At 38.0% G+C, this 26,236-nt stretch overlaps 1 protein-coding gene across 2 annotated transcripts in view; it reads left to right on the top strand.

The window, feature by feature from the left end:
- LOC117423351 (ephrin type-B receptor 1) overlaps positions 1 to 25,856 on the top strand; it is a 257,791-nt gene extending 231,935 nt beyond the window's left edge. Inside the window, exons 13-18 of one of the 2 annotated variants that reach the window (XM_034038975.3) lie at positions 9,168 to 9,317; positions 14,799 to 14,992; positions 16,171 to 16,326; positions 17,690 to 18,691; positions 24,028 to 24,082; positions 25,510 to 25,856. In XM_034038975.3, coding sequence (XP_033894866.3) covers positions 9,168 to 9,317; positions 14,799 to 14,992; positions 16,171 to 16,326; positions 17,690 to 17,798 — 609 coding nt within the window. In that variant the 3' untranslated portion in view covers positions 17,799 to 18,691; positions 24,028 to 24,082; positions 25,510 to 25,856. The remainder of the gene's footprint in view (positions 1 to 9,167; positions 9,318 to 14,798; positions 14,993 to 16,170; positions 16,327 to 17,689; positions 18,692 to 24,027; positions 24,083 to 25,509) is intronic. The other variant, XM_058990042.1, reaches the window with a different exon arrangement.
- The last annotated feature ends 380 nt before the right edge of the window (positions 25,857 to 26,236 follow it).

Genomic DNA, 26,236 nt, shown 5'->3' with positions numbered 1-26,236 from the left:
AGCCTACAATGTTTTCTGTATCTGTCCCCATATGAGGTCACCATGCATGAAAGAGTTAATACAGTAGTCTCCACATATAGGAATACCTCCTAAGTATGGCAAGCCAAATTATCATTTAGAGATATCTCTAATTGCATTTTAAGATATCTTGAAATATTTAGAGATATCTGTAAAACATTTCAAGATATCTCAAATTGAATTCCAGATATCTTTAATTGTGCAGTTTTTAAGATATCTAAAATGAATTTAAAGATATCTGTAAATCAATTTGAGATATCTAAAAATGAAATAAAGATATCTCAAATTGATTTACAGATATCTTTAAATACTATGGAAACCATATGGATTGTGCTAGCATGGCACGCCAAACTGTCATTTAGAGATATCTTAAAATGAGGGTTTTAAAGATATCTCTAAATCATTTAAAGATATCTTCAAATAACTTCCTGTTCATTTAAAGATATCTTTAAATCGTTTGAAGATATCTTCAAATAACTTCCTGTTCATTTAAAGATATCTCTAAATCATTTGAAGATATCTTCAAATAACTTCCTGTTCATTTAGAGATATCTCTAAATCATTTAGAGATATCTCTAAATATCTTCCTGTTCATTTGAAGATATCTTCAAATGGACAGGAAGTCCATTGAAAACATAGAGCATTTTCACAGGAAGTCATTTTGAGATATCTTGAAATGGCTTCCTGTTCATTTGAAGATATCTTCAAATCATTTAGAGATATCTCTAAATGAACAGGAAGTTATTTCGAGATATCTCTAAATGATTTAGAGATATCTCTAAATAAATTGGAAGTTATTTGAAGATATCTTCAAATGATTTACAGATATCTTTAAATGAACAGGAAGTTATTTGAAGATATCTTCAAATGATTTACAGATATCTTTAAAACCCTCATTTTAAGATATCTCTAAATGACAGATTGGCGCACCATGTTAGCCAAATCCACATATTATTTAAAGATATCTCTAAATCATTTGAAGATATCTTCAAATAACGTCCTGTTCATTTAAAGATATCTCTAAATCATTTGAAGATATCTTTAAATAACGTCCTGTTCATTTAAAGATATCTGCAAATCATTTGAAGATATCTTCAAATAGCTTCCTGTTCATTTAGAGATATCTCTAAATCATTTTGAGATATCTCTAAATAACTTCCTGTTCATTTGAAGATATCTTTAAATGGACAGGAAGTCCATTGAAAACATACAGCATTTTCACAGGAAGTCATTTTGAGATATCTTGAAATAGCTTCCTGTTCATTTGAAGATATCTCTAAATGATTTAGAGATATCTCTAAATGAACAGGAAGTTATTTATAGATATCTCGAAATGATTTAGAGATATCTCGAAATGAACAGGAAGCTATTTGAAGATATCTTCAAATGATTTGCAGATATCTTTAAATGAACAGGAAGTTATTTGAAGATATCTTTAAATGATTTAGAGATATCTTTAAAACCCTCATTTTAAGATATCTCTAAATGACAGTTTGGTGCACCATGCTAGCCAAATCCACATATTATTTAAAGATATCTGTAAATCATTTGAAGATATCTTCAAATAACTTCCTGTTCATTTAAAGATATCTCTAAATCATTTGAAGATATCTTCAAATAGCTTCCTGTTCATTTAGAGATATCTCTAAAACATTTAGAGATATCTCTAAATAACTTCCTGTTATTTAATTATCTGAAAAGTATTTAAAGATATCTCAGAAACATTTAGAGATATCTTAAAATGATTTAAAGATATCTAAAAATGCATTTTAGATATCTCATTTAAAGCTCCATTTAAAGATATCTTCAAATGATTTAAAGATATCTAAAAATGCATTTTAGATATCTTAAAATGATTTAGAGATATCTCTAAATATTTGAAGATATCTTCAAATATTTAGAGATATCTGGAAATGATTTAGAGATATCTTCAAATATTTAGAGATATCTATAAATGAATTAGAGATATCTCTAAATGATAATTTGGCTTGCCATACCTAAGAGAACACCCTTGTGTTGAAACAGATTTTTCCCATTGTAAATGCTCTGTCTAAAGGAACAGGAACTTCGCTTAAAAGAACATCTTTTTGGCACCGCTAGCGATTCGTTCACAACTGATACAGTACTGTTTTGTAACCTAATAACTCATCATCATCAAACTTAAATTAAAATGGTTTATTCAATCGCGAGAATGTCTTGAGGCAGTCAATCCATCCAGAACCGCCGTCAGATCATTGCCTCGTTTTGTATTTTGATTTCCACGAGTGCACCTCATCACTACAAAATGGCATGTAAACACATGGTGAAACACTCCGCTGTTTCTCTTGCTACAAAAAGTTGGAAATTGTATGAGCTGAAAAAAACCTGAATCACACACGAGAAGCCGAGCAATTTGGTATTTTCCGTTCTGATGAGTTGCTTCAACATTCTGTTAAATAATTTTGTACATTTCTTGAATATTGCTCCTGTATAGGTATTCATAATTAATCTAGAGCTGCTGCTGCATTTTTTAACGTGTGTAGAAGTGCTGCGTCAATTTAGTTTGACAGTTTATTAACGTTATTATAGTTTATTAACATACACCTGCCTACTGCATTTCTCTTACTTATTCTGTTAATTTCATGCGATGCACGTGCGTCATGACAAGTAATACATATTTATTTATTGATTGATTCATGTTGTGTCTGGTGGTCAACTCCATCTTAAAGAAAACTTCGGCTAAGAGAACACTTCGCTTGCTTCCCGTATCCACAAACATGGTACCAATACCAGTGCTTTAGATTTTACATAATCCAAAAAGGGATATACTTTATTTTCAAAGAAGTTGAGGAAGTGACACACATTTCTAAGTGCGTATCACTTGTGGCTGTATATGGTTATAGCTAACAAAATACTTTAATAACTGTAACCTGTCCTGCACTTCCATTCACTATATGTCTCAAATGCGCATTTTTTTTAATTTACTACGCTAGGTTAAAGAAAGTTCTCAGTTTGCTTGTCTTCCAGGAAATGTGTTACACTTGCAATTCCTAGGTCATTTTATCTCCACATTCTGGGGTCAAGCATCTTACTGGATTCCAACCATGGCAGCAATGCTTAATTTGAAAAAAGTTAAATCTGAGAGGTGCCGGATCCTGTTCCGGCAGGATCCGGCCCCTCTCAGATTTGACTTTTTTCGTTCCGGCACCTAATTTTCCCGGATCCGGTACCTCTCGCGGCATGATTTATTATTTTTTCCACTGTTAGCACTGTAAACATTCTAATAAAAGCGATCAGTTAAAGTTGCCTCTGCTTCCTCGTTATTTCTCCCACCGATTCCAGACCTGCTCTCTTTTTTGTACATAGAGGTTATGGGGCGGGCCGGCGAGGTAAGTAACTGATCTTGAAACAGTGGTGGTCAGCTAGTGAGAGGTCCCTACGTAATCACGTCATGTAGCCTAGGCTAGTTGTCGCTACTGAATTTGAAACGTATCGTGGGAAAGGAAAACCAAATCAAAAATGAAGGGGTAAACTGCTCCTGATGGCGATGCCGGCTAGCAGCGCTGTCTGCGCTGCTAATCCCGCCAGTTCAGCATCACCACCGGCACGACCTCCACTAGCTAGTAGGCCTAGTGAGTCAAATTGAACAAATTGTGCTTTTTATATTATTTAGTATTATTTTTTGTTATATAAAATTGTCTGCTTACCATTTTTATGTGCCTACTTCACGTAAGGGATCCGTTGCTTCCCCTCAATCCACACCGGAGGGAAAGCGTATGAAGAAGTCATGAGGCCCCAATGATTGGGGCACTCAGTTGGCAGAGGTTGCACACACTTTTCGTGGATCAGTTCAAGAAGCAATTGACACGGCTTTGCGGCCTGTGATTCGAAACGTAACCGAAGCTGCTACTATCCTTAATGCTCTTAAACAGGAGGTTGCTGATATTATTTCCACTATGAAGCAGCTAACTACAAGAAGAAAGAAAGACGAAGAAAGAAAATTAATAAAAAAATAATTGTTCATAAAAAAAAAGAGAAAGAAAATGACTCGGGGCTTGTGAGGTAGCTGCCAAATATGTAATGTTAAAATAACAGATGTATTACTTTACAGTGTTAAAGCTCATGAATATTCCAGTGTTATCACAAACACATTACGATTCCCTAAGAAAAGGAATTTAAAGATTCACAAGTACAAAAAGTTCAAGAGAAAGAGCTTGTCCAGAGCTCACTTGAAATCTAGGCAAGTGTTTATTTTGTTCCTGCATTAATGGTGACTTTGCAAAAATGAATTTGTGGCGCTGAATGCCAAGAAAACTGTTGAACTCTGCATCTTATAGCAACAGAAATGTATTTTTGCATTTTATAATCTCAGTGTATTGATTCTGCAAAAGTGTGTCAATGTGGTCCATGGACATCCTTTCTCTTGATATAACAAATATAAGTTTCCAAAAAAAGTCAAGTTCTGAGCTTCTGCTAATATTTGAGAAACACTTGTAACTACAACCTTTATTTTTATGCAGACTGGTGATTATTTGTTCTTAGAAGGCCAGTGAATCATTAACTCACATTTCTCAACTTGTGTTTTCAACCCTGCTTTCTATAAAGACCCTTTCTGCTTGAGTAATAGCAGCTGTGCATGTGTCTATGTGTGGGTGTGCGTGGAAGAGATGATCCTTCCAGTTGCCCTGCTTAACACGGGCATTACACTGATTGCTTCTAACCTGACAGCAATTCAAAGCCTACCCTTTCAAGGACCGTCAATCACTCAACACAGAAAATACATTTGGATTATTTATGAGTCTCTTTTTAAACGCTTCATGGATAACTATACATCCTCATCAAGCCCTCAGACCTGTGATCAATGTGAAGGCACTTTTTATTCCTAATTCGATTTCAAGGGAGGCAGTGAGGTTTTAGGAAATGGGTTGGATACCTGCTCAGTCCCTGACCCCTTTAGAACTTATTTTACAGATGTTTCAGTAAATGCGTCCTCGTTTTTTAAACGTATAATTGAACTCAATTGCTAAACAAAATTAATTCATTTAAATTAGGGATGTTAATAGTTTATAGACATTTAACTATTGTTAAGCATTTAGAATAATTCTTCAGGTTTGCCATACATATGCATGTGAAATAGAGGTTTATATGGTAGTGTATACAGACGTGCTCAAATTTGTTGGTACCCCTCCACAAAAAATGAAGAATGCACAATTTTCTCTGAAATAACTTGAAACTGACAAAAGTAATTGGCATCCACCATTGTTTATTCCATATTTAATAGAAATCAGACTTTGCTTTTGATTTTTTATTCAACATAATATTGTAAATAAGAAAACAAATGAAAATGGCATGGACAAAAATGATGGGACCCCTAACCTAATATTTTGTTGCACAACCTTTAGAGGCAATCACTGCAATCAAACGTTTTCTGTAGCTCTCAATGAGACTTCTGCACTTCTTAACAGGTAGTTTGGCCCACTCTTCCTGAGCAAACTGCTCCAGCTGTCTCAGGTTTGATGGGTGCCTTCTCCAGACTGCAAGTTTCAGCTCTTTCCATAGATGTTCGATAGGATTCAGATCAGGACTCATAGAAGGCCACTTCAGAATAGTCCAATGTTTTGTTCTTATCCATTCTTGGATGCTTTTAGCTGTGTGTTTTGGGTCATTATCCTGTTGGAGAACCCATGACCTGCGACTGAGACAGAGCTTTCTGACACTGGACAGTACGTTTCGCTCCAGAATGCCTTGATAGTCTTGAGATTTCATTGTGCCCTGCACAGATTCAAGGCACCCTGTGCCAGGCGCAGCAAAGCAGCCCCAAAACATAACCGAGCCTCCTCCATGTTTCACTGTAGGTATGGTGTTCTTTTCTTTGAAAGCTTCATTTTTTCGTCTGTGAACATAGAGCTGATGTGACTTGCCAAAAAGCTCCAGTTTTGACTCATCTGTCCAAAGGACATTCTCCCAGAAGGATTGTGGCTTGTCAATATGCATTTTAGCAAATTCCAGTCTGGCTTTTTTATGTTTTTCTGTCAAAAGTGGAGTCCTCCTGGGTCTTCTTCCATGGAGCCCACTTTCACTCAAAAAGCGACGGATGGTGCGATCAGAAACTGACGTACCTTCACCTTGGAGTTCAGCTTGTATCTCTTTGGCAGTTATCCTTGGTTCTTTTTCTACCATTCGCACTATCCTTCTGTTCAATCTGGGGTCGATTTTCCTCTTGCGGCCGCGCCCAGGGAGGTTGGCTACAGTTCCATGGACCTTAAACTTCTTAATAATATTTGCAACTGTTGTCACAGGAACATCAAGCTGCTTGGAGATGGTTTTGTAGCCTTTACCTTTCCAATGCTTGTCTATTATTTTCTTTCTGATCTCCTCAGACAACTCTCTCCTTTGCTTTCTCTGGTCCATGTTCAGTGTGGTGCACACAATGATACCAAACAGCACAGTGACTACTTTTCTCCATTTAAATAGGCTGATTGACTGATTACAAGATTGGAGACATGTGTGTTACTAATTAAAGAAACTAATTAGTTTGAAATATCACTATAATCCAATTATTTATTATCTTTTCTAAGGGGTACCAACAAATGTGTCCAGGCCATTTTAAAATATCTTTGTAGAATAAGCAATAATTCATCTCTTTTCACAGCTTCTTTGCTTTATTCTATGACATACCAAAGGCATGCAAGTATACATGATAAAATAGCTTTTAATTTCATCACTTTTCAGGAGGAATGAAGCATTATTTCAATGAGCTGTAAGGGTACCAACAAATTTGAGCACGTCTGTAGGTACGGTGTAAATGATGTAACTGTTGTACACATGTAGTCTTCTACATGTGTACATCTTCTATATCATACAAGTAACAGAACTCGAATGGAGGAATTCTTGTGATGGCTTTTTTTATTGGTTCTCAATATTTTAAAATTTAAACGTTGGGGAAATTGAACAGTAGCATTATTCTTATTTTGTATAATGCAAATCCCTGATTTCCAATTTTGCTTCTATATTCCTTCCCTTTGTTTTTCTCTGTGTTCTCTTCAATTGCTTTCACCCACAGTGTTAATTATTGAAGATATGCATAGAAGCCTCAGATCAGTCAGCTATAAAAATGGTTTACAAAGCATTTACTAATGGATAGACACACCTCCTGTTCTACCTCGTGAACTAAGCTATGATTAGAAAGTCTCATTTTTAAGTGAGGTCCCGGGGCAGTTTACATCAGAAAACTATTGAACCAAAATGGACAAAGAAAGAGAGATAGAAAATGTATTCATCAGCCTTATCAATAAGGCGCTGCCTAGAAGCTGCAGTGTTTATATTAAATCATGATTGTTATTCACTGGTGTGTCATGGGCAACTATACAAAAAGTGTACAGAAAACAAAAAGGCAAAACAAAACACTGAGGAAAAAAAACAACTCAAAATAAAAAGGTGCTGTGCTTTGGCAGTGCGCTGTTCCTAACAGAGAGGGTTTCCTGCTGACACTCTCCTATTCTATACTTTGTGGGATTTAAAAACCCTCAACTAATTCTTGTGCCAGATTATAATTACAACCCTGATCCCAGGGTTGCTGATAGCGAATGCAAAAACAATGCAATTGGAAAAATGCAATATTTAGTTAGATGAATTGTTCTTTTCAAATACTTCAAAGAAATCATATAATATGCATTAGGAATAAAAACAACATTATCGATATTAGGTGTGAATGAGTATTTTATGGGATAGAGAACACCAATGTGTATTTATGGATGTTGAAGTCTTTTAAGAAAGGTTTTTAATAATTTCCCTAGGATCCTTTGAAGACAAAAACCGTACGATATACAGTGAAGAATGATATATTCTCCCCTCTTCTGTGCTGAAACAATGGTAAACACAAGTTGTAGTCAATTGTAATTAATTCTACCTTGCTCGCCAAGGGCACACGTACCGAACAATTACAGTCCGGAACTACAGGCGTTTTTGTTCAGTGGCCCTTATTATTCCCCTTGCAAGAGGTTATAAGGGAAAATGGATATAGATCCATCCATAAACGGCAAATTGCTGTTGAAGCCTTATCAAAACAGCTCTCACTTTTGCAGCAGGTTAAGTGCAACCGATCGATGCAGAGTTAGATTATGGAGCCCGCTGCTGCACAGTTGACTTTGGTTCTTTCCAGGCCTCCAGCTCTAATTCACACAGAGAAGGCTGTTTGAAGAACTGAGTCTCTGAAAGGTTTCAAATGCAAGGTTTCTCAGATCAAGCATGTTGAATAAAGCAGCTCCGACATATCTTATGAATGAAGATAGTTTGTACATTTTTGCATGTTTTACAAGGTATAGTTTTCTGAGTAATATCTGAAAAGATATTGGCACTGATATCTGACTTACACTGCTTTTACCATTTTGTCTGGAGAAACATCCCTCTATTGGTTTTGAAGTTCATACAAGTCATTTAAGCCACTTTTAGTTTTCAAAAAACGATTCATGGTTAACTCTTTCCCCTTCACTCATCAGAAACCTTTTGGCTCTCAAGTTTGTGAGTGCGTGTCTAATTTTATATTTCAAATCACCTTATCATGTGTGGGTTTAAGTAGGCTTACACCAGTATAATTAAATCAAGGCCTTGAAAAAGTGCTAACCACGGCTCCAAAATGCATTTCTTTCTGGTACTTAATCACAGTGCAGTAAGATACAAGATGATATTCACTCCACCAGGGGTCAGTGTGGCTACTCACGACTACCCCCTCTGACCTCTATACTATATTTGTATATAGTTCAATGATAATGATTAATCAGTAAAGCTAACTTTAATTTCTTGTCTTTTTAATCTCATACAAACCACCTGATACAAAGGCATTTCAGATGGCTGTCTCACGTCAGTATCAGGGTCTGATATATATTATATTTATATGTAAAGTACCAAACGATTTTCATCACAAGTAACAAGGAACCAGCTATACTGTTAGTTTAGTAAATCTAAAATGAAGTTAAAAATAGATTGTATAGCTTTGGACCTATCTCTTTTAAGTCTGGGTACAGATGCATGGCAGTAGCAGAATATAGCCTATCTAAGTATTACTTTACTTGGTTATTATTAAATGACCACTAGTGTACATGTTACTACGGTTAGACAGAACTCAGGTAGTAAACACACTCACAGGGATGTGTCTTGTTTCTGTGTTCCAGGGAGGGAAGATCCCAGTTCGATGGACAGCCCCCGAAGCCATTGCGTACCGCAAGTTCACCTCGGCCAGTGACGTGTGGAGCTATGGGATCGTCATGTGGGAAGTGATGTCATTCGGAGAGAGGCCCTACTGGGACATGTCCAACCAGGATGTAAGTGGGGGAACCATTTTCATTCTTATTGTGTTTGAGAATGGTGCTTATGAAACTTGAGGGATTGGCTACAGGACAAAGCACAGAGAGTTTATATCTAGGACATCAGGGCTCCTCAATTTCGGTGCTCAACCCAGTATAGTGTTTTACAAATGTAGTAGTGATGTACAATGGTACACACAGGGAGACAGCTGTTAATACTATAAGAGCATTTATAAAGAAATAGGATTAGTTTTTGGATTGTGCAGTGTTTATTTATTTATCTTTATTTATATGATTTATGCAATGGTTTCCCCGTGTATTTTGAAGATGTCAATTCCTCATTTGTTAAACTGTTTATACTGTATTAGTGACTGACTTATTTTGAAAACCGGCATTTATTGAATATTATAAACAACTGGACACTGGTCTCCCATTGTTTTTTTTTTAAAAAATTTATGGAGGTTCTATTATTACTCAATAATGGATGGGTTAATAAAACACGGCTGAGAAGATGACACTGATACATGATACCTAATCTACAGTAAAACCACTTTTTATTGATGAACCAATTCATGTGGCTGCTCCTGCCCTGCTCTCAAAAAGTGAACTCTTTCAGTGTTATTGTATAACTAATTATTTTAGACAAACAAAAGCAAATAAATAAATAACTTTAACAAGTTGTCACCTACAGTACCTTGTCTTGAAAAGTTAAAAAAATATTGTTAGAAACGTTCTTTGACTGGGAAAGAACTGGGCCAATTAGGCAGAGGTTTCAATCATCTGGAAGGCTCAGTGTCATGGAAGGTTTCTGATTTTGTGTTTGAATGCCAGCAGTTGCATACAAAATATTTCTGTGCCAAGAAAAAAAAAAACAGTCAAATGTGTGTGCCTTTACTGTAACATTCTCAAGTCAATTAACAGTTGTTTACACGCTTAACTAATCTAATTGCTGTAAAGCTGTGTTGTGATTTTGTATACCAGTTAGGTAGTCAAGAAGAGACATATGATTCAGGGTCCAATTCCCAACTCTTGCTCTATTTCCTGCAGTGTTATCTTGAGAATTCTGCACTTTGTAATTCTTAATTTTGCATCAGAATTTACTCCATTACAAGCTTCATTTTGCAAAATTTACCAACCAGCGTGACCAAATATATTGCCTCAAGCACTAGCGATCTACATTTTATTAAAGATGACAGCACAAGATGGTATATTGAGATATTTTCTTTGATTTGCATTATTCCTCCCATATCGTGGCAATAAATTTTAGCTAAAATCATTGATTGCTAACGGTGGATGAAATTAAAAAATAATAGCTGTTTGACTTTCTGTTGGCCTTTGTTCAATTTGTACTGTGTGGGAATTGAAAAAATATATATTTTACAGAATACAGATACAGAATTCAACTTAAATAAGTAAGAAAACAAGAAGAGAGATGAAGCAATCAATGACAAATGGATTAAATGGAACTGAGTTCACAAAGGTTTAATTACATGCTAGTATGTTATAGATTGAAGATGAGTTTATTATTAAGTAAGGAGCTTCAAATGTCATTCTCTTCATTTATACTGCAGGGTTCTTATTGCACATACTCAAGTGCTGTGTATTTCTACAATGCTTGCACCTGACTACAAGACATTTTTTCAGCTCTAGTTGCCTGACGGAGATATAGGTAATAACGATTTAATCAGCCAATGTGTATTTATAATAACCAGTGCCATCTAGTGATCTGACATTTTTTGATTACGTTCCTTTTGTTTTGCTGGCAATACACTGCACTAGATGGTGCTGGCACTTACGAACCTAACTGTGGCTGATCTAGCCTGCATTAAAGATGGCTGAGCAGGTCAAGAAAAGCACCTTAACAGAGACTTATAACAAAAATACACTCAGGGGACTCTAAGTGGCGCATCCAGTAAAGGCACTCCATTTGGAGTGCAGGATGTGCCCTATAGACGGCCGTGGGCAGGAGTTCCCAAGGGGCGGCGCACAATTGGCCGAGCGCCGCCCGGGGTGGGGAGGGCTTAGGTCGTCCAGGGTGTCGTCCTCAGCTCACCATGTAGCAGCGACCCCTGTGGACTGCCAAGGCACCTGCAGAGTGAAACAAAGTGGACAGCTGACGGCACACATTTCAGAGGAGACGTGTGCTCGGCTTCTTCTCTCCTGAGTCAGCGCAGCGGTGAGCCAATTATTATAAGAATAATTGGGCATTTCAAATTCGGGAGAAAATGGGCTAAAGTGTGGTCCAGTGCTTAGTCCAGGGCTTATAACCAGAAGGTCACCGTTTCAAATCCCACATCTGCCACTGACTGACTCGCTGCGTGACCCTGACCAAGTCACTTAACCTCCTTGTGCTCCATCCTGCAGACAAGATGTAAATCAATGTCCTATTGTAAGTGACTCTACATATAATGCACAGTTTGGCCTACCTCTGTAAAACGCTTTGTGATGGTGGTCCACTATGAAAGGCGCTATATAAAAATATATATATATATATATATATTTTTTTTTTAAAACAATTACCGATTCCCAATTAAACAAAAGAGTAAAGGAACAGGACAGAATGTAATATACTCTTTATATGTAGTGATTCAATTGAAGCATTTGATACTATTAACCAAAAACAAAAGTATAGAACTTTCAGTTGTTATGTGATGTCTACTGTGTAGCAGGGTTGTTGAGATGGTTACCGTCAGTAATTGCTGTGTGTTGTGCCTGTAATACACAGCAAGAATCACACACATTGTTCTCCTTACAAGCAATCCCCTTGGGCGCTGACTGGTTATACAATATAAGAAGGTGGTTGTATATTTAAAACAAAATTGTAGCAATATATTGAAGAAGAGCTGTCAATATGAATGATGTTTTAATATTCTATGAACAAGTTTTGACCTACTGACTGTCAAGATGACTGAAAGCTTGTGGAGAACTAATATAGGTGATTGGAATCAAAAGACATCTCTCTTAATTGATCGACACTAATGTAAGGAAAGGAATTGTGTCTTGGTGAATCCCTGTAGTAAATAGTCAATGGGGGTTTGGACAAGAGCTTTACACTACAGAAACAAACGTGGTTTGAGTTATGGGATGCAGGCTTTGGAAGGTCTAGTTTTTTAAAGATGAAAAGCCCCTAGGACTCAGTATTCAACCTCCCTGCCCTTTCAATGTTAACCTACAAGCCTATAAGCCACATTGCCTCCAGGTGTTCTATCTATCAATCAATTAAATCATGTATCTAAGTGTGGACCAAATTATTACATGTAATTTAGTGTTGACTTAGAGTAAGTAGTTTCAAATTGTGGTCTCCTTAGGTTTTACTATTATATGATGCAATCATTCTTAGAGGTTCTATAATTACAATTACTCAAATTGTGTGTGTGTGTGTTTTTTTTAAATTAGTCTGTGTTAAGTTACTTCCACTGGAGTTCAGGAGCTGGTCTTCAGTTCTAGCTGCCTGCCTCAGGTATATGTAATCTTGGCTAGATCTGTCTTTATTGAAGTAACAGCCAGTGCCTTCTAATAATTACACATCTGTGCACTAGTGGTGCTGGCTTGTACTATATGAAGTCCTTTAGCTGATCTAGCCTACCTGATATACAGGTAGTGGACAAAAAAATGGAAACACCAATGTGAAGTCACTTAATAGGGCGTTGGGCCACTATGGTATCCCGCTCTGTGGAGTTCTCGGCGGACCGTTTTTGATCTGCAGTTGATCGCCTGTTTTTTGTTATTTGTGTTATTTGTGTTATTTGCTTAATTATCACATGAGCCACACCCGTGTGGAAGCCCTGGCTTTCAATATACTTCATGTCCCTCATTTACCCAGGCAACAGAGCAACAGAATCGCACGCAATGATTGCAAACTTCATACAATTACATTTTGAAGCTACTTGCTCTTAAATTTTCATGTTGTAGTCATGTTTAGAGCCTCATCACAGGGACATCTCCTATAGCACAGGGCCCCGATGCCTACACCATATGAGGGCGAGGTAAACGGCAAAATAGAGAGCACCCCCTATTGAGCCACCAACAGCACTTACACTGTAGCACCAGAGGAGGCCTCCCATGCAGGAACTAAACTGGTCAAATCCTGCTTAGCTCCTGAGTCTAGACCAGGGTCTTAGGCAGCCAACAGTAGGCCATACTGTTGAGTTGTACATATTGTAATGGTGATTATGATTCAAACTGAAATCCCACAGCTTACCAAAGGGCAGTGGGTGTACCCAGGACGTGCAAGAAGGTGGCCTTGTAATTATCCCTGGAGAAAGCCCTTGGTTGATGAGCGTGTGCTTATCAGGAAATCAGAGGGCTGAGCACCAGTAAGTGCTTGAGATGCCAGTCACCTCTATCTCCTGTAATTAACTCTTGAAATCATTTATTTTTAACAGTCACTGGGGCTGTGTGAGCTTGGCCTCAAGGCACAGTATGTACTTGTGAAATCCTTTTATGCCCCATTTTCATCTTTATGAGTAATCAAGATCGTGTATAAAGAGGTTCTCTCAGGGCCTTCATTTTGTTGTGATTGCCTGATATTTTACAAGTGCACTTCTGTCTTGCTCCAACACTGTGGGAAAATTGGGTCGTCTCTTCGATTGACTTTTACTGATGGTTATTAAGAATGAATTGGACCACTTGTCCAAAGGGAAACAGGCCAAGAGAGAACCTGACAACCGGTGAGAGACCTGAATGTATAGAAGTGAGGCATAAAGAACCCTGAGAGATGGGCGTGATTTAGTCCAAGGTCAAATGAAACCATAGCCACTTTTATTGGTTGCATTTTTACTATCTGGAAAAATTGTGCTCATGACAATTTGGAGTAAACAGCTTTGAGAGTGAAGCCTGCACTCGCTTATTAAACCCAGCAAGGGCGGAGTCTTGGGTGATGACACAGAATGCTGGATCTCAATAGCATTTTTTAAACAAGGATTTTTTTTTTTAAATGATGCTCATTCTTTAGCTTAATGAAAGGAACGACATTGTTAGCAGCAGTGCATCCTATGATAAACTTTCCAGCGATTCAAGTTGACGTGGATTTATTTATTTATTTTTTTAATTGACAGGTACCTGTAAAGCTTGAGGTTTTAAGCAATATTATAAACCTCACAGATTGTCTCGGCCATCGATGTTCAGAGTAGAGTGTTCATTATCCCACAGGAAGATGCTTTCTAAAACAAGACTTTAGAATCCTGAAACCTGCTTTAAACGACAACATTCCAGGCAAAACAATAACCTAAAAACACATTTAAAAAAATGTCTTTATACACAAACAGATGTTCGGTTTATAATAGATCTAGCAGGTAATGTGAGCTGCGTCAGACATTAATGCTTACAAGTGATTGGCTGGAGATGGCCTCACGTGACAGATAAAGCCTGTTGCATGTGTCTAGAAGCACCTTGTATTGTGATCTGAGCTGTCAAATTCCAATGCATGCCACCAGAACTTCAACCTAACGTTGGATCCACATACCCCAACCCCAGCTGAGCTATTGATCTCTCTTGTAGGTGATCAATGCCATCGAACAAGACTACCGCCTGCCCCCACCCATGGATTGCCCGGCCACCCTGCACCAGCTCATGCTAGACTGCTGGCAGAAGGACCGCAACGCCCGACCACGATTCACAGATATCGTCAACACCCTGGACAAGATGATCCGCAACCCCATCAGCCTCAAAGCTGTGGCTACCATCACCGCTGTGTACGTGTTTATCATCCTAAGAGTGTACTCATGCTTATACTATGCATTTACTATCCTGCTTTACAGTTTTCACTGATTCACTGTTTAACTGTGCTTTATCATACCTTTACGACAAATTGCTGAGAAGAAAAACTTCCATTTGTGCCCTCTTATCTTGTGTTTGAAGTCTATACTGTTGAGGATTTTATAAACTTCAATGAAATCCCCTCTTACTGCTCTTTTTTCTTGGCTGAAGAGATTTAATTCTTTCCTCGTAGCTAATGCCATTAAATCCAGGGATTTGCCTGGCTGCTCTTTTTTTTTTCTCAAGTGCAATAATGTCTTCTTTGTTGAGAGGTGACATTGTGCTATAAAACAGGCTTACCATTTGTTTTTCATTAAACATTGCAGAGACTTTGAATAGTTCACATGTCCAATATCTTGAATTTTATCACTTTTTTTAATACTATCAATTTATTTTAACTTTTGTAACAGGTGAGAGACAATGGCACTGACTTATACACGATGATGTCAGGCAAATGCAATGAATGCTCACAATTCTGATATAAGTAAGCCCCACTGTCTGTCATTCAGTCCCGGGCCTCAAACAGTGACTACCAATTGCGCCATATAGTGCTGATTTGAGTGGTACTTTTGTGATGTGCATTACATAAGGGACAATATGTGAATCAAGATAGTGATGACGCTGGGGTCCAGTGTTGAGGAAGTTACTTTTAAAAAGTAATCTGTTGCAGTTGCAAGTTAGTTGAATAAAGATGTAACTAAGTACAGTTAGTTACAAATAGGCAGAGTTTACATTTTACATTTTTTCAATTTGGTCAGGTTGCAGCTCGAAATATTCTTTGAAGATCCAGCTATTGAACCCACTCGTTCCCTCCTCTGATGCCATTTTCTAACAAGATGATATAAAAAATGTGTTCATGTGACATGTAAGGTGTGACTTGCACTGTTCAAGCACTTTCTGATTTCCATGTTCTGCATTAGCTATAGTCCTTTTTTGTTTTTAAATATAATTAAAACATATTATTTTACAGATAACATGTAATGTGTTACCACATTTGTCTGAAAAAGGAAGCATTGCAGTTACATGTTACTTAAAAATGTAATCAGATTACAGGAATGCATTACTCCCCAACACTGCTGTGGTCACATCCTAACCTGCTTGCTCCACTCCACAGGCCTTCTCAGCCCCTGCTGGATCGCTCCATCCCGGACTTCACCACTTTCACCTCAGTGGAAGAGTGGCTGGGAGCCATCAAAATGAACCAGTACCGAGATAATCTCCTGGGTGCCGGCTTCACCTCCCTCCAGCTCGTTGCACAGATGACTTCAGAGTGAGTACGGAGGGCAGGCTCTTGTAACATTACGGGTTCATCTGGGATTATTATTATTTGTTGTTTATTTAACAAGGCAACTTACAGAGACTAGGGTGTGTGAACTATGCATCAGCTGCAGAGTTACTTAACATACAATTACCCATTCATACAGTTGGGTTTTTACTGGAGCAATCTAGGTAAAGTACCTTGCTCAAGGGTACAGCAGCAGCGTCCCCCACCTGGGATTGAACCCACGACCCTCCGGTCAAGAATCCAGAGCCCTTACCACTACTCCACACTGCTGCCCTGTTACTTTAACCAACGGACCATAAAGCCTCCTATGGCTTTTCATTGACCACATTTGCAGTTTATGATTGAGGGTTGTGGTTTTAGGGTTTTATAAAAGTTTTTTTTCTTTTTTTTTAAATAAAATAAATACTGTTTGACAGGTCACAGCTAGTGATTCTGAATAACTATAATTGACCCAAAACACTCACATGGTCTAGTAACAGGCCACATTTGTTCTATAAAAAAAGACAAATACATTCCATTACACTAAGGAAGCCATTAGGTTTATAAACTAAAAATGACAGAAGGAGCAGTTAAAAGTATTTTGAGTAGTTTTATACCATTATTATTTTAATCCTCTCTGAAAACATACTTCTGCACTTATAGGCCTTGAACTGATACAATTTTAAAAGAAAAGACTGAAAACATGCCAGCGTTTACTATTGTAGACTGAGTATGGAACACAACTTTGCTTCTGACCAACCTCCAGGGACTGGGGTCATGAATAGAATGGGAATTTTTACCACTTTAAACAAAACAACCTTTTTCCTGTTGCAGCCTTGCCACTTCTTTTTTTCAGTGTGGGACACAGAGCAGCTGAAACCTGTCACCAGGCAGGCTGCTGTTTCCCCTCTCGAGAACCCTAAGCATCAGGGAGGGAGGGAGGGAGTGAGGGAAGCCCATTCTTAGTCACAAGAGCATCTATCATCCTCTCGCATAATTGTGTGAGAGGTCTGACACTGTGTGAAAAAAAAAAAAACACAGAGTACCAAACTGTAACAAAAAAAAAAAAAAATGTATTCACAAACTCGTGGGATATTTAATTTAATGATTCATTGAATATAGTTTTATATTTCTGAAACTTTCCTGTATGGTTTTTAACAATAATAGTGTAGAACAGTTTGATGAATGAGCTTAATACTGAATACATTGGTGGCTTAATATTGAAGGTGACTTTACATTGCTGTCAGTAGGAGCAAATCAGGACTGTAAATCAGTTGCTGTGCAAGACGGTTTTTAAGGTTTCCTTAAAATTATGTTTGTACATTCAATCAAAGAACCTCCACTGATTCTTTACTTTTTTCCTTTCTAGGGACCTTCTGCGGATAGGAGTGACTTTAGCCGGGCACCAGAAGAAAATACTTAGCAGCATCCAGTCTATGAGGGTACAGATGAGCCAGTCACCCACCTCCATGGCATGACAGGAGAGTGCATCCTGGGATAGGTCTCAAAACACTAGGAGGACCGTAGGGGGGACAGAAGACCTGACCGAATATTCCTGGTTGGAACCTATCACTTTCATTTAATTTCCGGTGCATAATCGGCCAAAAACATTCATTATTTGGTGCCATTTCATTGAAGGAAAATAGTAAGGATGCTTGTATTTTGCTTGAGAAAAATACATACTTAAAAAAAAAACATATTGTGGAATAATGTTGATTAGAATTTCAGAATAGTGGATTTTAGATTTTTTTTTCTTGGACTCAGACCCTAATACTCAGCTAGAACGATGGAGTACAAACGCTACTTTTTCATTAATGCTGTGACGTTTTCTTTAAGACTACCGCAATATCTTCTGATATCTACAGAGGGCGTCATTGCCAAAGGACTGCTCTTATGGCTGTACCCGGATTGGAAATCCATTAAATAAATCTTCATATTGAAGGTGACGTGTAATAAATATATATATTTTTTTTTCTGCTTGCATTTTTGGCAACAATGTCTGTGTTACCTGGGTTGTAACGGACATCCATACTGGACTTTGATTGTCTGCTTGTAAGAATATGTGAACGCCAGCGTATGGAACCAGGCTTGTGGCTAGAAGCAAATCCTACTAATGACATTCTAAATAATTATGTCTTGTCTGAAGCTGTATAGATTACCAGCAATGTATAGCATTTCAATTACCCAACTGCCAGAAAAAGCAAACCAGTGGACATTACAGGAAAATGACTAACATGTGAACTGTGCTGTGGCACACTGCTGATCTATAGAAGGCAGTGGAGATCTGTTCTTTTTTTTATCTATTTTGTTTTGGAAGGCTTGGATCTGTACATTTTAAGGATGGTCCCCACTTGGCTGCCTAAACATCCTGGTATGTATCCCTCTCTCTGTTAAGTATTGTTACATAAAAAAAAAAAATCAGAATTATGGTGGTTTGTTTTCATATATTTTGCATTTACTTGAATCAAGGCTTCAAAAACATTTCTTCTAAGCTGTTTGTATGCCAGGCCTTTATTTATTTGCACTTTAACTCAGATAAAGCGCATATTTTTTTCCTGCCACAAATACATAATGCAATCCCACTTGTCGAACACTCACAGTCTATAGTTCATGTAGGAAACTGTATGGGATGATGTAGGATTGTAAAAGGGTGTGGGAGTTTGCTTGTGAGAGAGAGGCAGTGAGATTGTGGTTGGACATTCTGCTCAGGCGCTCCAGTTTTCAGACGAAAATGCAGACGAAATACCATGGCTTATACAAAACGTTGGTGGTTTGTTTTTATATATTTTTCATATACAAAAAAGTTGTGTAAGCCAAGCTAAAAAAACAAAACACAAAAAGAAAGTTACAAAACAAGAGGTGATGGGGTTTGGTCATGGGCGCTGCTCCCTATGAAAAGGGAGGCCCCGCATGAGGAACGCTATGTATTGTTCCTGGTCTTCTCGGGTGAAGGACTTTGCCGTCTCTCAGTTTGACAAAACCTACTCATCCTATCTGGAGAATAAAGGAGCTGGCTCTCAGCTCCTGTTTTACCCATGTGGCCAGGCACAAATTAGCAAGCAATTATTCAATTAGAGTCAGACCACATTCCACACGTTTTCCAGAGATGGATTTTTAACCCCTTCCCTGCCAAATTTAACAAAAACTTCAAATCCAATCAAACTTGATTTATAATATACAAACCAAACACAAATAGGTCCTGCCATAGGGGTCATGTTACTTGTAGCAAAGGAAGTGAAGAGCAGTGCTGTGGTAGTATACTTGGAATTGAAAAAACAACATAATCAAAAGACTATAAATGAATCTAAGAAGGGCTCTTTTAAAAGTGTTGTAGAGTATATAGGCTTGTCCTTATGTATGTATGTTACAAATATCACTTCTGCCACTGTTTCCTATACATGTGTGTCTCTTCATAACCTCCTTCTGCTGCAGGGGCAGGTCTCTCATACTTCATTGATGAAGGCATTAGCCAAAAACAGTGCCTGCTTGACTTGTATTTTTGAGCATTTCACAGTGCCAGGAAATCTACCTGCATTGAATCTATCGCAAGTGTAATGCCCACCCTGATAGGTGTTTCGTGCAATCCAGGTGAATTCCCCAGTGATTTTATAAAATCCACGGGTGACAAACTGTATTTCTGACTTCAACCAGGAGGGCTGCTTCTGAAACGACTCCTAAATCATTTCTGTAGTGACATGAAACTGTACAGTCTGCCCACTCTGCAAATGTCAGTTTGTAAATTGAAAAACTACATTTAAAATCACAGTTACAGAGGGGACAGAACCGTCTTCTTAAAAACCACCTCGCTTTAGAAATGTTAAGGACTATTTTCAGAAGCAGACGCACAGGTTGATATGTGTCATGTTAGTATACAATACTATAGAATTAGTAAGCATACTAATTGAATCTAAACATAATCAAATAGAGAATGATAGAGAACACACACTATAATATGATATTAAACATGTAAGAATTTAAATATTATGAAAATAAGTTACTGGTAATGTACAAATGGACATTAACTAAAATAAATGGCACAGAATATTACTAAAAAAGGCAATATTGGCTAAGACAGCATGCTATGAAATGAAGAAAGACTGTATGTGCTTGTTTTTTCCTCAGACAGGCTATTGACAGGTTCTCCCTGCCTGTAGTTTAAATACATAAGTGTGAGAGAAGGGCCTGGCTGCCCGGGGGAGCTGAGTGAGCCTGTGGAATATAATGCAATACAGGACGTGGCTGCAGAGTGACAGCTTCCTTACAGCCTTCAGTGATAAACACGCAGGGAACATGGGGTGTAGTGCACAGAGCCTTCGTATAAGAGGTGATGAAACAGCAAGTGCACCTGCACTCCGAGAGAGAGAGAGGGAGAGGGAGAGGGAGAGGGAGAGAGAGAGAGAGAGAGAGAGAGAGAGAGAGAGAGAGAGAGAGAGAGAGAGAGAGATTTTAGACTTTTTTCTACTTTTGTGTGAATTCAATTTTTTATATTTGGTAATGCTTTTAGTTTCAGTGCTAACTGCAGTTGTAATCATTTTTAAGAAATAAGAGTGTTATTGTACAGTCATGTTACTGTTGAGGTAATTATTGTAACATTATTTTATAACTAATTGATAATCACTGCTATTTACATTGTATTAATCAAGCATATATATATATATATATATATATATATATATATATATATATATATATATAATTGATACTCAGCCACGGCACCGCCACTGCCGCTACTTCTACTGCTAGTATCTTAAAAAACATTTCAGAGGCGAACTTTCTAGTTTTACTGTTATGTAAATGTCTCAAAATGTAACAGAACCCCTCCCTGTAACCCGTGGCCTGTGGATCATGAGACTGTTTGGTTTCCAGATGATAAAGACCTCACGTTTTCAGATATTGCCTTCATACTCACTACACGGCTGTATTCTGTTATTCTCTAGGTCAGGTTTGATGGTGGTTATCGTATAAGAAAAAAATACCCTTTGTCTCTGTAATTTTACAGTTGCCGCCACAGTGTCGTACATAGTGTCTCGAACACCATTTGAGGTGCTGTATATGATTTTCTCAATCAAATTCTTTTGGCTGTGAATTTATTTTAATGTAGGCTATTAACACAGTGGCAGGTGATTACAGCTGGCTAACTTGTGGATAAGAGGGATGGTGCCTCCTTTTCTTAGCATAAGGCTTGCAGCCTCCCATAAATGTATTGTATAGTATGTTCTGAATAGAGTTTTTGCGCGTTCTCTTGTACAATACCAAACATGACTGCGTCTATTGAAAAGCAAGTGCTGGGAATAGCTGGAACGCTGTGGTAATGGATTTGCTTAGATAGAAATGTTTCTTTTGAATATGAAAACCACTGGAGTCGACAAAATTGACCGACATTAGCTGAAATCAGGTATAGATGATGTCTGTGCTCTTTTTTTCCCTCATTCCAGATGTCATTCCATCATAAGATTTTGGGTTTTCATTTCAGCACACAAAATGTGATCAAAATTGAACCGAAAAACAAGTAGTCAGTTTCATTTCAATAGGCAAAATAATAGAGAGATGAAATTGGCACACTCACTGTGATTTATTTATTTATTTATTTATTTCCACTATATACAAAATGAAAGCAAATTCACTCCAGGGGCTTTCACATATTGCATTCAGACGGAATAGTCCTCTTGGTAACGCTTATCTGAATGTGACCTGAATACAGTATGGTATTGGTGTGGACCTCAAATGTGTGTGTAGACAATATTTCAATAGGAATTCAGTTTTAAGAATTGAAGTGTGCTTTGGTGCAGTGCTCTTTTGGAAACCTGAAGTAACCATCCTCCTTAAACCATGCGTCACCACATGGATGGGCACATTATCATCTAGCCAGGGTATCAGTGCAACACTGTTGGCTGGATTGATCTGAAACGATGCTGAAATAAACTACAGCATTCGTTCCGTCTTCCAGAGTAATCAAGGGACCCAGGGGGGTATACCAGGACCACCACACCATGTCAAATCCAATCGGGTAGACCGACGCATAAAAATAGCAATTATCAAATGAATGTTTAGTGATATTTATTGCTCTAGGCAATGGCTTTTCTAGAGCATTAGGAGCAGTAATGGCCCTAGTTATTACTACCGCTACTGACAGAGGACATTAACTGCTGGTAACCACTTGCTTTAGTGATTCATTGTTATAATTTTAGGAACAGGTCACAGCACTGCTCTGTGTGGTGGGGGATGGATTGTCTTGTAGTTTGTGCTAGCACAGACCTCAGGGGAGCTTACTTTTCCATTGTGCACTTCAGTAGGAAACTGTCAAGATGGTCTTTACGTCTGAACTGATGCAGCCCAGTAAAGAGTCCATATAAAGGAAATGCACTGCTCCGTCTTGAAGGATGAGAAAGTAATGGCGATTTCTTCTATTCTGCTCCTGCGGGTTTTAATTTTATAAAAATCAATTCTGGACAGCTGTAAAGTGTTAGAAAGTCTCTGCGGTGTAATCCCGTTCTTCGGGAGTGAGGATTTGGATGTTGTCTGCAATCGTTAATTGTGGATTTATTGCCTTGCAATCCATCAACATTAGCGGTGACACCAAAATTGATGATCTGGCTGAAGAGCAGTGGATTGAATATTAAAATATAAAATATAAATAAATATCCTGGCTGGGAGAAAGTACAAGAGAAATATGAATTAAGGCGTCAGAAAACAATTATAGTCTTCTTTTCAGGTTATAGGCTAACCTTGCCAAATTATCTTTAAGGAAATTCATTGGCACTATAATGGCAATGGTTCTGTACAAAAGGTGGCTGATAGCCAACGATAGCTACACGGGTATGAGCCATTAGGAATAGTAAAGGAATTGTCAGCTCTGCTGTTCATGTACTGAACCGTATATCTTTTGTATATCAACACTCTCCCAAGTCCCTTATTGTTTTGTTTCTGGCCATCTTGTTTTCCCCTTTGACCATTGGGTGAATATCACCTACCCTGTCACAGTACTATAAGGGTGGCGCTTTTACTTGATCTCCTTTTCCCAGTTTGCTGTTTTTACACACACACCTTTTTTCAACAATTATTGTTTATCCTCTAAATAATATCACATTAATCATGTTGTAAATCATGTTTTAAATCCATTAATCATGTCCACATCCCTAATTAATAGTTATTTCGCACACTATTTTTTTTCGGTTTTTGCATGAAGCGTGATTTATCGATTATCAATTGTCATTTCTATGCACAATAAATAATTAAGTCACAAACAATGATTTATAACGTCACACTAATTGATTTTTCTCCAACCCTATTAATATCCTCAAAAGGAACTTGTGGATTGAAATTAAAACACAGATATGGTTTTTTATGTATATATATCATCTCCTGAGAGGAAGAAAAATATCTCATGATATGTACTCTTCAGAAATGCATTTTTTAAAAATTGATCATGGCAATTGATCACCCCCCCCCCAATATCCTCTGAATGGACTAGCTTCTCAGGGGACACACACTTCATCCTCATAATGGTGCTTCTGGAGATCACTGATAATTTACTGCAGTCGCAAAGTGTCTCCCAGCGGGGAGAGGTATACACTGACACTGCCAGGAAACACACTGCAGCCTCCCGTTTCTCCGCGACACTGCATTACATCCGCAATCAATGTTAATGCCCCATATGATGAACGACAGGGAACCACACTAATGCCAGTGTTTGCTTGTCTCTTCCAGGCACTTCACCACGCTCACTGTAATAATAAGGCTTGGCTTTAACAAAGACAAAACGGTAGGTGGAGCAGATCTGTCTACAACTATCTGTCATACAGACACATTTAACGAGGCTGAGTGCTCTTTTTCAATTAACCTTTTGTTTCCACTTGCTTCATGACTTATGACTTGTCCAATAAGAGTCTATAAGGTGACTAATGCCAAGCTGCAAATTGAATGCAAATATCCTATCATCGATGACTTCTTGCAACCCTGTTGTTAAGCGATTGTAAATAGCTGTTGTTTTTGCGCAAGATCCTCTTAAGGAGGCAATGCTTTGAAACACTTTTTCCCCTCATTATAGTAACATTCTCACTAGTCCCGTTTTGTTTTACTATTTACCTTTTTGCAGGCTTGCAGTAAGTTTGGAAGTAATTTATTGTATTTAGCCAGGTTGTAGTACCCCACTTGACCTAACATAGTTCAGTGGTGTGATGCAGGGCCCAGAATGGGGCACCGTGAGATGGTTTGAGGGAGTCACACCACAGACATTCTCTCCCAAAGCAATGTTACCTGGCCGGAGCATCATATTTTTCAATCAACAGCACAGTTAGATGCTATAAATTGCCTTTGCCCAATTCAAAAGGGAACTAAACTGCAGAAAACTAAACATAAAGGACTTGCAAGAAAGTTGTTTTGCTAATAAAAGGGAAGACAATGTGTTGTGAAGCATTGGCTCTTACATATTTAATGCTGGTTAAGCAGATTAAAAAAAAAACAGCAAGTCCATTTACAGCAAAATTGAAATGATTGTTGTCTCCTGTAATAGGCTGTGCTTGCTGGGTATCTAGTAGGAAGTAAGAAAACAATAATAATAATTGTTCCCAAATCTTTCTGGTAACCAGGATTTCAAGCTGGAAGTCTTGGTTACATGTTGAAAGTCAAAAACACATTAGTCTCCCTCATTTGTATGTGAGACTTTAAGACTGAACCCATGGCACTGATCGGGGAAGAGGTTTGCATCCAGCCTCCATCCTATTACATTGGTTCTGTGAGATGGATCTTATAGCTTGGCTGCAGCTGATCACCAAATTTACAAATTTACTGTAACATGCAGTGTTGTGTAGTGCACTGCCGTTACGGATTCTGACCGCTGTCGGTGAGGTGAGATGAGATGAGATTAAAAGCTTGATAAACACGTATGCAGACAGTCTGGCTCTTTTACATGGTAGTTGAGAGGCTTGTAGTGTGCATGGATGCCGGTGAGTCATTCCAATAGAGAGCTGAACGGAACTCCAATGCACAGTCAGTATGATATGAGCCACAAGCAGAGGTGTTAAAGATGTATTACACTGGGCAGTACACTTGTCCAGAAAGCACTGCCAGTCTGATGTTTATAACAAATAATTGGTCTTGCAAATCAGAGAACTGATTGGTCAAATGCTTTTAATTGTAATTGTTAAGTGGCACATGGCATTTATTCTTGATCTTTTGTTTTACTTTCAGAAATATGTGGCTGCCAAACACCTCAATCCGAAGTCCAAATGGAAAGATAGGAAAAGCAATTCCTGTTATGTGGGTTGTGGGAATGGGGCGGGGCAATTGCTGCCATTTGAGATGACGTCATGCACTTAAACTCCACCTCTGTCTGGACAGCCAATCAAACAGGACAGTGCCAGCATGTTTCCGGCAACACACTGTACATAGAGAATGAAGGGACTGTACATTTTTTTGTTTGTTTTGTTGTATATTTCTGATTTGTTAATTGTGTTGAGTATGTTGGAGTTTGTAATTGTAACTTTCTGAAAATATTGTACTAAAAAAATGCACTCAATAAATATGAATAAACTTGATACATGTCCCATTTTTTTATTAGGAAAATTTACAAATGAGATTCTGCCAAGTCCAGTTCCTAGCAGCTGATTTATCTCAAAACTTTGTCAAGTCAGGTCTTAAAGGATCCCAGTGATTCAGCATCAACAACATGACTAGGTAACCAATTCCATACCGTCACCACTCTGTGTGAAGAAGGGTCAATTTGCACAGCTGATTTACTCACCTTTTTAACTTCCTATAGTGTGTGGAATGTACATGGTATATGTGCTACTTCACATTCACAACAACAGAGATTTAATTTAGAGTTTCTAAACTGTATGGAAACCCTGCCTTTGTCAACTACGGACTCTCCAATGCCAAAATGCCCTTTTGGTAATATTGTGACCATTGTGATTCT

Source organism: Acipenser ruthenus, chromosome 17, assembly GCF_902713425.1.
Source record: "Acipenser ruthenus chromosome 17, fAciRut3.2 maternal haplotype, whole genome shotgun sequence".
Classification (NCBI taxonomy): Eukaryota; Metazoa; Chordata; class Actinopteri; order Acipenseriformes; family Acipenseridae; genus Acipenser; species Acipenser ruthenus.
The sequence above is the reverse complement of the archived record's forward strand: the minus strand, read 5'-3'. Positions and strand labels throughout refer to the sequence as shown.